The sequence below is a fragment of the Sceloporus occidentalis genome, unplaced genomic scaffold (assembly GCF_023333645.1).
Source record: "Sceloporus occidentalis isolate IW3139 unplaced genomic scaffold, rSceOcc1.0.p SCAF_7, whole genome shotgun sequence".
Lineage (NCBI taxonomy): Eukaryota > Metazoa > Chordata > Lepidosauria > Squamata > Phrynosomatidae > Sceloporus > Sceloporus occidentalis.
In genome coordinates, this window is record NW_028316987.1 from 37,028,724 (window position 1) to 37,044,879 (window position 16,156).

Sequence of the window (16,156 nt, forward strand, 5' to 3'; positions counted from 1 at the left end):
CTAACGGAAATACTGCAATTGCATGGATCCTGGTTCTAGTCCATATTGAGGGAATGTCAGAGAGAGAAAGATGGCTCAACAACTCTCTTCACCCTTGTGACTGGCAAGTGTTAGAGGAGCTTCTCCAACTAGCCAAGATTCGGGATGCAAATGGAATAAGCTAATGGGGTGGGCAAAATGACTCACTATTTATACACAAAGTTCTTCATTGTGGGAAATGCAATGAGTTTGATCTGACCAAAAGGGTCTTTCAAATGGGTCACATTGGCTTTGATATGTTTTCACACCCACCTCCTTCTGATATGTCTGGCAAACAGGCAACCATGGCAGCTCCTGTCTGCTACGTGCTAGATCTGTCCTGTAGTAATGGCTGCCACATTCAGGGCCATGGTAGGGTCACCTATCATATTATGATTTTGATATTAAAACAGGAAGAATAGGTTTCAGAACCACCTTGTATACTAATAGATAGCACTGAAACTAGTACTGTATATACCATTATTAATCTGTTAAAATTGCTCGCTAACAGGCTGCCTTTATTTTAAAGAGAAATGACCACAACAACCATATATGAGATATGCTCCTAATCCTATTGGAGCCCTTCAACAGTTTCTTGCTGAAAATCACCCCTCTGCTGCTTTTGGTTGCAAGTAGCAGTTGCTAGGGGTGCATTTTGGCAGGAAATTGGAACAGGCCCCTCTTTGGAGTGGGGTTATGCTTTGGATTAGATTTCCCCTTGTTGTTTTCCAGAAGCCATGCAAACCAGCGGGTTCTGGGACATTGGGGGGAATTCTGGCCACTGTTCTGGCTTTGCCTGCTTTGGATCTCTCAACTTTCCTTCATTGGGTTTGTCTGGAAGCACCAATTATTTCCACTGTTGAGTCATAGGAGAATGACTCAGCCTTGGGGGAAGCTGCCTACTGCAACTCAACCTTAACCATTGCTCTGAGTATCTTCTCTTCAGGCCAGAGGGACACCCAGACTACCTATCCATGATGAAAAGCATCAGGTGGCAGGCCATTTTTTCTTCAAAATGCTCGTGCGCGCGCGCACACACACACACACACACACAAAGAGGAGTAGGACTATGGTTCTGGAGACCAGGGTTGGATTCTCTGCTTGGCCATGAAACCCACTAGGTGACGTTGGGCAAGTCACTCTGCCTCAGGGGAAGGCAAAGGTAAACAACCTCTGAATAAATCATGCCAAGAAAACCCCATGATAGGTTTGCCTTAGGGTTGCCAAAAGTCAGAAATGACATGAAGGCATTCAACAACAAAGGCAACCAGTGGCTCTTTGGCAGTTCCCAGGCTCCATCGCTCACCTGTCCCAACCTGCACAATCTGCAAACTTTTAAACTATAGTCCAACAGTATATGAAGAACCATAGGTTGCCTGTGCATTTTTACTCATATTAAACCTTTGTGGGAAGAGTTATAAGTGAAAATTGTGTCTCCAACTGTAATTTGGAAGTATGTGGCTTAACTGTCAGAAACAGGGTTAGAAACATGTCTGAAACATGAATTTTGACAGCATCCAACATCTCACCTTCAAAGGATGCAGTTCTAACCAAATGGGAAAGTCTCAATAGCATATTAATCATGCAATTATTTTCTCCAAAATATCCATATTTCATATTGGTTTACTACCATTAAAATTAACCATATAGACTTGCCTTATAATGAGTCAGATCAATGCCTCAATGGCCCAGTAGCAAACAAGAAGCTGAGTGGTTAGAAGAGAGGTAGTCAAAACATACCCTACCTATTATAGGCAACCCCTTCCTATACATTTCTGTGGTCCTTCACTCCCCAGACCTCCTTTGCAAAAAGGCTTCTGGGGGGGGGGGGCGGATTGAGATGTTCTCCTAGAGGCCTCAACTAGTGGCACTTCCCCCTTAAAATGGGATGTGAGACCCACAATATCTCCCCCTCCCCAAAATTAGAAGTAGACAAGTGGTGAATACCATTGTTTTTCAAAGTGGATAGGGTAGGTTTTTGTTTGTTTGTTTGCTTGTTTGCTTCTCAACATTTTAAGAAGCTTTCTAACCAGGAAACACTTTTACAGTTGTATAACAGCATGGTTTTATAACATCTCAGTGACAGCCTTTGGATGAAGAACTTTTCCTTTTGTAAAACCTCAAAATATCTTTCTGACAGCCTTCTTAATCCATGTCAGAAAAATCTTTCTCTCATCCTGGACAAAGTGCATAGATCCCTGCCATTTGGGAAGGTGTTACTGGAGACTCACAAGAGCACTGCTTTTATCTGAAAGAGGCCCACTTTCCCAACACTATGGAAATACAGACAAGTCTGAGTTTTCTGATGAAACAGAAAGCTAGCATGTGTGATCCAAACTAAGCTGCATGTTGGGGGGGGGGGGGGGGTTTGCAACCATGACAGCATGTTTGGCACACTGGTGCAGGTGAGTGGTATCACTCGGTGCCACTAGGGGAAGGCCGATTTCTGGGTCTTTTGTACACTATTTCTAGAGTCTGACAGGGATGGCCAAAAGTCACAGGAATGCTGCTGCCACTACTCTGCAGAGTTTACTACTTGAGGTGGCTTCCTCACTCTGATGTTAGGGTCTGCCCTGCTATCAAAGATAGGTGTGTGTGAGAGTGCGTGTGTGTGCGTGTACGTATTTACTTGCTTTTGTTGCAGTTGTATGCCTTCAAACAGTTTCCAATGTTTGGTGACCCTAAGGTAAACTATCATGGAGTGTTCTTGGCAAGATTTGACTTGCCCATATTAACCCAGTGGGTTTCTCAGGCTGAGCAGGGATTTGAACCTTGGTTTCCAGAGTCCAACACTCAAACCTCTATGTCACACTGGCTCTTACTTTTAAAAAATCCCACTTTACCACTAAAAAAGACCGCACACAAGTTGGCTAATTAACATGTTTAATTAAAAACAAATCAAATGATAATTTTTTCAAACCATGTCAATCATCAGTAATCAGTAAGGAAACATTTTCTTTATGCAGTGTTATTTTGGGCATATGGATTACATCTAGAGGGTTGATATAAGAACAGAAGCTTGACTCCACATTTTGATTTATCCTGTAGTAGATTGGAATGAATATATATTTTAACATATACTACCCATAGCTCAAAATGTTCACCTTGATTCCCAGTTTTGGGAACATGGCAAGATTTTAACGAATAAATAATAATAACAAAAAGGTTCTTGAATTTTATTTTTAAAGGAAACTTACTATATGGTAGTATTTCCATGTAGTAAATTCCTTTGCAAAGTAGGATTCAAAAATCCTCAGATCAATGAATTCATATGCTAAAGATATGGAGAAATTAATTCATCTAAATTTCTCTAAATCAGTAGTATATAAATTAATTGTTCAAATTAAAAATAGCACTGATCTACCCAGTAGCTATGCACACTGATTTCCCAGTTCAGATTAATTTCTATATATGGAATCAGGCATTTGGCCTATTCAGACTAATGCTGTTTGCTTTGATAAAGCAATTTTAGAAAGCACTGATCTGATTCTCCAGCACATACTGTAAATTGTGCTGAATTTCCCAGTGGAACTTTTCTAGAAATCCTAGAGATGGATGCTGTCGTATTACGTATGACTAATGAAAATGGAACTGCTTTTATTTTTACCATTTCTTTCAGTGCTGGTTTTAAGGAGGATGATTACATTTCTGCAGGTTATTAGATAAGGGCTAAATACATTACACTTTCAACAAACTATCTCACATTTAAGATTTAAAGGTCATGCATTTGTTTAAACAGTCAAGCCACTGCAAGAGAGTTGAATTGTAGGTCGCATTTCATTTTGACGAGCTTTCTTGGAGATGCCCTTATGATTCATTCAGGAGCCAGTATAAGATATAATTTGGGGGTTATGTTGACTATTTAAAAAGGTGGATTTCAGCATTACTCAACAATACTTATCAAACCTGTTTCCCATTATGATGTCACACTGGATATCATTATAAAAATAAAACTGTATTTAATTTTCCACAGTAAATTGGTAGGAATTTTTATTTCGTAACACTTCATTTTGCCCCTCTTTAGAGCTAATCTAATAATTGGGCAGCTGTTGAAATGTTCGTAAATATCAAATTGCTGACAGCCATTCAAATCATTTCCCACACTGGCTGTCTTCTGGATGATTATTAAAATGTCCCATTGCAGAATGAATTATTTCTTTGGCCTGGTACATACCTTTAGGAATGACCGGGCTGGCGGCAGCCTATTTCCCTCTGGAGGGAAGCTGCAGCCATCAAACTGTGCAGCTTCCCTCCAGAGAAAAAAGAACCCGGTGTTTCTGGGTTCTTTTTAAGGCACCAGAGTGATGTCATGAGTGCACCACTGGCACACTCGCGACATAAGCGATGTGTGGCGATGTCAGATGCTGCGTGTTGCTTACGTCACAATGGCGGCACCTGTGTACATGGGATGCTGTCATTAGTCCGCCGCCACTTCGTACTAGGGTTAGGGACCATGTGGTTGGTGCACGGTCCCTAACCCTAGTATCGCTGCCGCCATGCCCCTTTCGGCCCATCTGTCTCAGGCCTTTAATACCAATGGGGAGCACATTTGGAAATGCTTCTTGAAACTACTTTAGGAATGGGTGTTCCATATATAAGTGGTCTTAAAAATGAGGATATTACAGTTTTATTCCATTTTTATTGGACAAGATATTTCAACCCATCATTCTGTTAACATCACCACAGAAAAACCATATCTGGCCATTTTGGATTTGTTAACCTGATTTCATTTCTTATTGTCACAGAGATGTTGGAGACTAACCGTGCTTTACTGTATTTGAGTAGCTCAAGTTTCTGTTATGTTATATCCAGGATCGTAGCAGAAGGAAGAAAGCGTTGTTGTTATTTGAGAGCTTGAAAAAGTTACTTTTTGGATGACAAATATTACTTTTTGGATGCTAGAATCTCTAAGACAGCATGGCCAGTATTCCCCATTCTGGGTGGGAAATTCTGGGAGTTATCATTCAAAAAATTACTTTACCAACCTCTGCTTTAAACTTTAAAAGCTTTATAATACCCCTTGGCTATTTTAGACTGTACAATACTGAGTATTCTTTTTTTTAAAAAAAAGGAAAGCAGCTTGAGAACATTTGTTTACAGACTTATTGAGACTTTCAGCTTTGCTTGAAATTCCATGAATGTTTTTCTTGAGCAGAATTTTTCACAGGACCTATGAACTGGAGATGGGAAAGTTAGCAGGAAAGGATTAACATGTTAATATGCTAAAATCGAATTGAATTAAATTTACATTCAAAAAGGATTTTGAACAATTATGCTAATTATAAAAAGAGCTTAATGGTACATTACTACATAAAAGCCTCACCCAAATAAAGGTGAGAGATCCTTTCTATGGTTACTACCCCATCATCTCTGTATTTACTTTTGTGAGAATAAGACATCTACACCCCTGGGGGGGTGGTCCCTTTTTGCTTTCCATTTCTCTCTTCTTTTATAATTTCATCTCCATACACTCCCCCTTTTTTTAGTTTATTGATTTTCACTGGATTCCAGTCACAAGATTATAAGATTCAGAACTCAGTTTTCTGAAACCAATGAGGAACCTTTATGTAGTATCAACTATAAGACAGTTGTTTCTACAGCTTGTTGGTTTAAAATATTGGACTATCATACTCTAAAATAGGACTAAAAGAAACCAAGATTTCTGTAACCATTGCACTTATTAAGATACTTGAAATTAAAAATTAGGCACACAGACATGTATGATCTCTTAACCATGTTATTTTTAACTATATTATTTTAATAACTATGGGGCGAAACAGACAGGTGAAAAGAGGCAGATTACAGCAGATGCCTGGCATCCGCATGCTTTGGAACCCTAGCATGTGATTGTGGTGGCATCATGGTGGCCTCTCATCCATACAGGGGCCACCATGATGCCGCCGCCACTGTACAGCGACCAGGCATTGCTGGCAGGAAGTGGCAACATGGCAGCGCCCTTTCCTACTTCTGTGTTGCAAAAAAGAAGCCACTTTAGGCAGCTCTTTTTTTGCAGTTCATCTGTGCTGCAGCATGGGGATGCTTAAAGGGGTGGCACGGAGCCTCCCGTATGTACTGCCCCTGTGATTCCAACAGAGTCATAAATGTAGGTAATGGCTTTCAGATAGTCTGGACCTAGATTGTATTTGGCTTTGGAAGTAATAACCAGCCCTTCAAATTATGCCTGGAAATGCACTGGTAGTTAGTGAAACTGTTTCAGCAAGAGAGTTATATGCTTGTTATAACTAGCCCTGGTGAGCCATCCACCTGTAGGATTTTGGACCTGCTGAATTTCTGGAACAGTTTCCAAAGTCAGCCCCGTTTAGAGTGCAGTACAGTAATCCAAGCGAGATATAATCAAGGAATGTAATCAATCAGCTGTATTTCTGGAGTCTCCAAGCTAATAGTGACAGTCAAACCTTATCACAACACTAGCAGGAAGGAAGTGGTATAAATTGCCAATCTACTTCTGAAATGAGATTAATTTTGCAGAAACTCATTGGGAGACTTGGTACATATGGATTAATTTGAATCTCACATTATAAGTTGTATGACTTTCTCATCTTCTTTGTTTCCAGATAACCAAGCTGAAAATTGACAGTAACCCTTTTGCTAAAGGATTCAGGGACTCTTCTAGACTCACTGATATAGAGAGGTAATTGGACTTTTTGTTTATTTTTTTGTTCAGATAAGATAATGGGGAATTGGCTTGGAAAGCTTTCTTTTAGTTCTTGTGTAGCTGTGGATTTGACAGTTACTGTATATACTCATGTATAAGTCTAGAAATTATAGTCAAAAAATTAACCAAAAAACATGAATCGACTTATCACGGGTCATTGTAAGTACTGTACTTTAACTCTTATCAAAAGGGAACCATCCCCTGGTGAAAAACAAAAGTGTAATCATCGTGAAAGCACTGACCCCTCTCTGCTCTCTCATCCATCCAGCCTTTAGCGGATAGAATTATGTTAAGTTCTTTGGCATCATTTTCCTTTGCTTCATCATATAGATTCTTTGTCACATGTCCCTAAATTTTACCCTCGACTTATACATGGGTCATATCAAAATCCATAATTTTAGCCCCCAAACCTGCCCTCAACTTATACTGTACATGAAGTCAACTTATAGTTGAATATATACGGTATGTTATATCTAAGAGGCCTCAAGTTCTTTATAAACAGTTTGGAGCTAGAGCTACTTCAGAGTATTAATTATGCTTCCAGATTACTCTAATTATGCTTATCTTCCTTCCCTACCTTTTCAAATTGGTTATTCATGACTCTTCAAATATACATGCAAGTTTTTGTAGGAAATAAATGGCACCATGGTTTCTATGTTTTTCTTTTCTTTTCACCATTTTAAAGCCTTGAGTATGTCCATCCTAATAGTCCATGTGTCTTTGGTCCAAGTCCACTGCAATATTCAACTATTGATTCAAATATTCAGTAGGGTCATGCAGGACAGCCTTCAGTACACTCTGCGCTACATCTATATTGCAGAAATTATCCAGTTTGACACTAACTGTCATGGCTCCATGCTATTGAATTCTGTGGACTGAAGTTTTGTGAGACATTTAGCCTTTTCTGCCAGAGGGCTCTAGTTCCACAATCAACTACAAATCCTAGAATTCCATAGTATTGAGCCATGGCAGTCAAAATGGTGTCAAACTGGATTATTTCTGCAGTGCAGATGCAGCCTCTGTGATCTTGGAACTCATACATGTCTGTTTTGTCTTAAAGTTCCAATATGTAAGGGGAGTGGTATGTGGCATTTGACGTGCATATGGGCTTTAAAGTCTGTTTTTCAGCTCCAGTGGTTACCCTGCTGCCGGCACCCTGGTCAAAGCAAGGCAGTCTGGTACCTTCTTACACCATACACTTTTCTACTGCAGCATTTGGATGACAACTCCATTTGGTAGCTGCCCTCAATTTCCAGCAGCAACTGCAGCATAAATTAGGCAGTGATGAAGCTCCTGGTGTGTGTGTATGAGTGTAAGATTCCAGCATAGTCACATTGCTCTAAGAAGTTGCCCACCTCTGCAGTAAAGATTTCATTCATGTGGAAGTCTTCTATGGGATGCACTTCCATGGAAGTGAGGAGGAGGAAGAGGAAGAGGAGGAGGAGGAGGTTAGGAAAATAAAAGCTTGGCAGTTTCCCAAAGCCTAGCCTTTTCCCTTTATGTGCATGCTTTTCAAGTTCTCATAGAGATACTTTCAAACAAGTGTTCCATCCCATGTATGTTTGAGTAGTGATGGCAGGACTGCATTATCTACTCACTTATAAGTATGGATTAGTTCTTTGATTATGGAGAGCTGGGTTCACATCACATCTTGATTTTACTCTTTGGGTGGATTTAAATCAGCAGCTTCCAACCCTGAATCCTTGTCTTTAAAGTGGGGCTTGAAAAAAATAATGTCCTATAGTCACAGGCTCAAACTTTGAAAACTCAGCAACAGAGGAGAGCCCCATATTTTTCTTAGAGGAATGACTTGGTGTTCAGATACTGTATATATGTAATATACAATATGGTCTAAAATGAATGGTTAGACTCAACTAAAGTAAATTCATTACATTAATTGCTAAATGGCAAATTAATACATGTAAATAATGGGCCTACTCAACCTTGAATACCAATTGGATTTTGGTCTATTTCTATGGACATAAAAGAATTTGAGCTGTCATTTCATACATAAGAACAAATAAATACATTGCAGGATAGGCTTACTGAAAATAGTTATTCATTCCTGTACATCTAAATTAATTACCTCTAAAGAATGAAAAGTGCCAACTATTTCCCATCATATCATAAAAGTGGAGCGGAAGAAGGATTCCGTGAAATAAAGATTCAAGCCCTTTAGGATATGATTGTTGTTGAGTGCCTGCAAGCTGTTTTAGACTTATGGTGGCCCTAAGATCATGGGGTTTTCTTGGCAAGTTTCTTTGGGGGGAGGGGATGTCATTGCCACCCCTGAGGCTGAGAGAAGGTGAGTTGCCCAAGGTCACTAACTGGTTTTTCATGGCTGAGCTGGGATTTAAACACTGATCTCTAGTCCAACGCTCAAACCACCAGTAGTGTCACTGGGTGTGTGTGTGTGGGGGGGGGGGGTCCCAGATCACACCAGGTGAAACCACAGAACAGGGGGAGGGATGACACATGGTGAGCACCTCCCAGCTCACGTGGCAGGAAGGAACAGGGCCTGGATCCCTCCATCCTTGCTGTGCATGGCTTTACTTTAGAGTAAAGCCACGTGGGACAGGGAGGAAGAGGGCCTAGTACCCTCTGCCCTGCATGGCTTTACTCTGAAGTAAAGGCATGTGGAGCAGGGAGTTGGGAGTGGGCTCTTTTGGCTCTGCCCCCAAGCCCCACCCACCCACCCCCCGCACTGGGTGACACATTGGTGCGGGACACCACTGCAAACCACTACACCATGATGGCTCCTAGGATATGATACATAACAATGTATATGATGAATTGCAACTGGAAGCTGATAGGAAGCTGGTGTAGGTGTAAGATCACTGTTATGATGTACCCTATGTACTTGGAATGAGAATATGTTTATTGGAATTTTTTTCTTGGCATGCCTTTCTGCATTTATAATGAGTGACTGAAGGCAACCCTTTTATCACAGGTCTTAGATGTGCAGAAAAGCTTCCTTATAAGCAGAATAATATCTGGCAACTGGCTTAGTACCATCCTTTTAACCAGCCATTTCTGTGCCAAGAGCAGATCCCATTTGCTCCTCCAACCCAATTTCCCAGTTAAGGCAAGAATGGGTAACAGAATCCTTGTGGATCCTATATGGTTCCCCCAAGGCTTTTTTGCTGGTGTCACTGTGTTACCCGCCTTCTATTAAAATGTCAATAACAAAAGTCAATGGCACTACACAAAACCATGCTATCAGTTGTTTTCTCTTTCCTCCCTCTAACATTCTCTGTCTTCTCTTCTTCCACCATTGAGGTTATCAATGCAGAGAATATCAACACAGAGAGCTGCCACAATTACTCCTGAAATTTGGTGGCACTTGCAACACCTATGGCAAATTTAGCAGTGGTGCAGTCTCAGATGGGCACTGAGGGATCATAGTAGCCTCCAGATCCCAGAAAGTTCCCCACCCATGTCCTAGGCAATCACCTTAACTGTATTTGAAAAGACTACACCATGTTATTTATTATTTTCCAGAACTTAACTTGTTGTCAACTGCCATCAAATCAGCTTCAATTTATGGCGACTCTATGAATGAGAGACCTCCAAGTTAACCTGTCATCAATAGCCCTGCTCAGGTCTTGCAGACTGAGGGCTGTGGCTTGTTTGATTGAGTCTATCCATATGGAATGCAGTCTTTCTCTTTTTCTATTGCCTTCTACCTTACCAAGCATTATTGTCTTTTCTAGGAAGTCATGTCTTCTCATGATATGTCAAAAGTACAAAAGTGTCAGTTTAGTCATCATGGCTTCTAAGGAGAGTTCAGGCTTAATTTGCTCTATCCATTGAACTTTTCTCCAGCATCACATTTCAATTGTGTTGATTTTCTTCCTATCAGTTTTCTTTACTGTCCAGCTTTCACAACTATACATAGAAATGGCATGGACAATCGTAATTTAGTGGTCAATGACCATCAGTCAGTCTATTGCTTCATTTCTTGATCCTAGGCCAAATTTTCCTACCGTCTGATTCTGCTCTGTTTCCTATTTTTGCATTCCAATTATTCATCACTTTCCCGTGGACTCCAGCATAGAATCTTTCAATTTCTTTTTCTTCTGCCTCTTTAGTAGGAGCATAAATTTGGATTAAGGTTACATTGATGGGTTTTCTCTGAAGTCTTATTGACATGATTTGGTCAGACTTTGCAGTATATCCTTTGACTGCTTTTTCACTACATCAAATGCCACCCCATTTTTTCTTAGATTTTCATTTCCTGAGTAAAACAGTATCCCAAGTACTGCAATATTTATACATTCCATTTCTTTCTTTCTTTCTTTCTTTCTTTCTTTCTTTCTTCTTTTTTTTTTTTTTTTTTTTTTTACTATTTCTAACTTCTACAGATTCGTGCTTAGCACTTTCCACGTTCCTATAATATGTGTTATGCAGCTTTGGACTTTCCTTTCATCTCTGAGCATGTCAAAAGCTGAGCATCCTTTTGGCTTGAATCTGGTTGTGTTATCAGCCACAGCTCTACTCATGGTTATCCTCTGTAGCTCATTGAGTGCCATCCAACCTGTGAGCTTCATCTTTGGCACTATTGTTTCATCATAGGGTTTTCATGGTAAAAGGAGGTCTGCTGTGCCTCCCTTTGAGGAGTACAGTACTAACAAGCATTAGGTATGGTGCCATTGTCATTATCTCTAAGATATCCTCTGCCAGTGTTGCCTCCTATTGCTGCTACTGCCTAGTAGCTGCTTGGCACATTTAGTCTGGTTCCTCAGCAAAAGCCTGTCTGACATGAGAGACCCTACCAGCAGCATTCCTGCAGTCAGCATAGCCTCTTGCCTCACAGGAGCACACAACCCTAGTGTAACAGAAAGCTAGTATCATTGGTGGGATTTCAGACTGGAAAGAAAACCCTATGAATTCATTAACACCTATTTTCAGTGAACCACTAAATTACAATTTAAGGTTATGTTACATGACTTTGGAAGTCCATTTTGTATGCCAGTTCAGCTGGTAAATTGAGCAGTTTCCTCTAAATGAAACATCCTACTCGTATTGTTAGAATGTTGAGGGGTTACCACTCAGTAAGTGACTGTTTTCACCCATTTGTTAGATGCATCTTCAAAATATGTTAGTAAAGCTTTTCAGAAAATCTGTGAGGATTTTTTTCAAGTGATAGATTAATTAAATTGGACATGTATACATGCTGACTTTCCTAATCTTCCCAGTAACAACATTGGCTTCTTGTGGGCAACTATAATGCTCTGTAGAGATTCTGAAGGTTAGAAAATCAAATTATTCCACCAATAATAATAATAATAATAATAATAATAATAATAATAAGTCTGCTATAAAGATAAATATGTCAGCCTGGGAGATGCAAAGTGGTAGAAAAGGTATTTTCAGTGTACAGTATATTTTATATGCATCAAAAGCCTGCAATATCAGTAATTTCATTGAACGGTGGAGCTTGAAGACAAACTCACAAATATAATAGAGTCTCAAATGCCACTCCTGGAAACAAACAATATTATCGGTTCTATTTACATGCCTCACTGCATATTGCTTGCCAGTGCACATTCACACCTTCTTGAAAGGTGTATATTTGATTAGCCCTTGTAATCATATAATCCATTTTATGAATAGGCTTCCTAAGGCAGACATAATTTTGTGTGTGAATGGTTTGAGACATTAACATGCTCAGCCATCCTTTGTAAAGCATGCAAGCAAACTCTTTTTCACCACAGACTGTGAGTCTCTGGAGTGACCTAAATAGTGAGAATGTGGGACAAAGCTTTGGATTTAATTTTCAGATATTTAAGTTTCCTTTCCCCCGCCCTAACTAGCCTTTAGGGAGGGAAGCAAATCAGATCAATTGATCTTTAGAGACCTAAAGAAATTAAATTAGGCTGGAGTCAGTTACTGCACTAAACCACCTAGTAATTGGATTGCTCCTTGTAACAGCTTCTTTCTGCAATCATATAGGCTGGGCTTCCTTACAGTATAACTGAGAGAAAAACACATATTTTTATGATATGATGACAGACATTGCACTTTCCTACCCTAATTGAATATAGTTTTTATGAATACATGACTCTAACAATTTTGAAATTCCCATTTCAGATTTACAGTCTCTGTCAGGACGTAACGTGAACTGAGGCTCAAATCCAGAGTCTGTGAACTTAGTCTGTTTAACAACAGAGTCCTAAAGCACATTAAGTAATAATGAGACTGCTCCTGAATTTACAAAGTCCTTTACTTTCATCACTGAGTAACTTATAACTTGTAGATGAACATCTTGGCTTTATAGGCCAGATCCGACAGCATGGCCTCCACTGAAGGTCTAGCCCAGTACCTCTGGTCTTCAACATTTAAAGCTTTGTTCGCTATATTTAGCAGCCTTATCGACCCTAGTATCTTGCAGATGTGTCATCATAGCCCACGGTGGAAATGTCAACCACCACATCTGGAAGGTGGTAAGAGGGGAATGGTAGACAAATAGGAATGTCAATATTTGAGGACTGACTAGATTTATTGTTATGTCCTCTTCTAAGGCTGTTCAAGTAACTTGTCTCTGATGCTTTTTGCAATTGGGCAGTTCTGCCAACAGGTGTGAATATGAAACTGGGGATTTAGTAAGATATTACTGCCCCCTTCCCCCATGTTATGAAACACATTTCCTAGGCGAAACACTGCCTAGCAATGAATAAGAAGCTGGCCATTCCTCAATTTCTAGGCCAACAACTGCCAAATCATATCTTTATACCTGTTTCCCTTTGCTGGGCACTGAATTGCTAAACAAATTGGAATTACCAATACTTATGTACAAGTCGACCTCATGTATAAGTCAAGGGAAGGTTTCGGAGTCAAAATCCTGGATTTTGATATGACCCGTGGGTAAGTCAAGGGTAAAACTTAGAGGGCTATAAGGAAGGATGGAAAGGGGGCAATACCACTTCCATCCCTCCCTTTCCTTTTCTGGGCCTCTCCCAGTTGATTCCCAGGTGCTGGGGGATAGGTTTTAACATTAGATTGAGAAAAGAAGCAAGTGGATCAGCATTCTGCATCCAGGAGAATGTGTTGGATACCTGTTTCCATCATCTCCAGCTAGTGTGGCCAGTGGATATGTTGGCTGGGAACTGTACTCCAACATAATTGGTTTGGGAAAGACTGCTGTGGATAGTTGTAACATGGCATTCAGAGAAAAATCTGAAAGATGAGATGGCAAGGTAATTATCTCAGTCAGTGATTCCTGGTGGGTGCAGAAGCACCAGTGTATATCAAGTACCGTTGTCTGCAAAAAATTCTCAACTAATTTTAAAGGAGTAAAAATGCTGTTTATTCATAGAAATAAATGCCTAGAGTGAATTGAAAATCTGCTTGTGCAGGAGCTGCATGTTTGTACCAGGATGCATGTGGGGCTCTGGCTCAAAAACAAAGATTTCTAGCAAAAATGAGAAGAAAATTCTGTAGCCATTGTGACTGACCTTCACAATTGTTTATACTAGATGACATTATCAGAGTTTATGTTCTGAGAAAAACAGAATTAATTATCAGAGGCAAGGGATATCTGATGGTAAGCAGTCTCAAAGCTTTTCTGAGATTAAAGCAGAACTGTGTCATTATGCACAAAATGACTGGCTCAATAGGTATCATTTAAAAAAATGGGCATATATCCTGTATAGAAACACCCCAAATTGAATTGCTGTCTCAAATTGCCACTGACATATTTTTATAGGGGAGAATTGTAATAGGAAATATATTGATCTGTCTGTTGGTAATTTATAGAATTATCTCTATCAGCTTAGAGAAAAGACCATGGCAAGGGCTGCCAGTTAACAACTGCATCTTTTAGCTAAAGGTCCTATCTCGAAATGTTCAAAAAGATATCTTGCTTCACCAAAACTGATAGCAATGCTTCTGTTCATAACTATGGTCAGATATAATCAGTGCTGGTGTTGATCAGCTATTTGGAAGGGAAGCTGGATTTAGTTCCCTTTTGGAAGTGAACAGCCCAGTCTCAGAAAAGTTTGTCTTTTGGGTTACAGCTCCCAGAATTCTCCAAACAGTTGCCATGCTGGCGGATTCTAGGTGTTAAAGTCCAAGAGGTATCCTTTCCATGCTCTATGAGCAAGCTGATTGAGATTGTTGCTGACTGTATGAGTTGGACTACCAACATACAATTTGAGAGACTGCTTCGCAAGTGTCAGCTCAATGTACAGCTCCTTTGGGCAACATTTTGAAACAATTTCACACAAACTGCCATATTCTCAGTATGGAATATGAGAGCAGGGCCAGCCCAAGGAGTCTACAGAGGAGACAAAAATAGTGCCACCTTCCCCATTCTGCTTACAACTGTGAACTAGGCTGCCAATTGAATGCTGGCAATAGGAAAGTGTCTAACACACACCTCTGACACCTGATGGCAGCCAGTCAAAAGGGGGATAGGACAGGTCTGTGGTCAGTCAAGGCTGATGGCTCTGAGATCGGTAGAAAGATGAATATGCTCTGAATTTTAATCTGGGCTTTAACGGAGTTGTGCAAGGGACTGAAACTATTTGGAAGTTCAAATTAAAACTCAGCAAATTTATATTTCTTAACACTGGATCCCTCAGCCTCCACAGCCACCTGGAAAAAGAAGAGGAAGGAACGTTGCCATTCTTGGATGTTCTGGTCATGTGCAAATTGAACCAAAATTTGGGCCTCACAGTATACAGAAAACCTACACACACAGACAGATACCTGCACAAGAACTCCAACCATCACCCAGAGCGAAAAAGAAGCACAATAAAAACATTGGTGGATCAGGCAAAAAAGATCTGTGAACCCCACTTCCTAGAAGTTGAATTGAAGGACCTAGGCTGGGCTCTAGAGGCTAATGGTTATTCCAGCTCAGACATCAGAAGGGCTGCCAGACCCAGAAAAACCCAGAGGAGTGAAGACAAACAACCACCCAAAGGGGAGGTATTTTACCATATATCAAAGGAGTCACAGACAGAATAGGGAAACTGGTGAGGAAACACAACCCCCAAATGGTTTACAAACTGACCAAGAAAATCCAGCAAATGCTGCTCTCAGTGAAGGACAGGAGAGACCCTCTCACAGCTATAGGAGTTTACCACATACCATGCAGCTGTGGACAAGTCTACATAGGTACTACCAAATGCAGTGTGCAAACATGAACCAAGAAACATGAGAGACACTGCAGACTGGATCAGCCAGAAAAATCAGCAGTAACAGAACATGTTATAAATCATCCTAGGCATAAAATTCTGAACCATGCCAACAACTATCAGGTCAGAATGCACAAGGAAGTCATTGAAATCCACAAGCACCTGGACAACTTCAACAGGAAAGAAGAATGCCTTAAAGTTAGCAAAGTTTGGCTACCTGAAAAACATTAAAATCAAGACCCAGTAAATGCAAATGAAAACCACCCAGGGCCAGGGATTTTTCTAGCATCTCTAATTAAACAGACACAAATCCTCTTTG

At 40.2% G+C, this 16,156-nt stretch overlaps 1 protein-coding gene across 1 annotated transcript in view; it reads left to right on the top strand.

The window, feature by feature from the left end:
• LOC149309520 (T-box transcription factor TBX20) overlaps positions 1-16,156 on the top strand; it is a 51,734-nt gene that overhangs the window by 25,982 nt on the left and 9,596 nt on the right. The window contains exon 6 of the mRNA XM_089531277.1: positions 6,594-6,670. Within this exon, the coding sequence (XP_089387403.1) occupies positions 6,594-6,670 (77 nt within the window). The remainder of the gene's footprint in view (positions 1-6,593; positions 6,671-16,156) is intronic.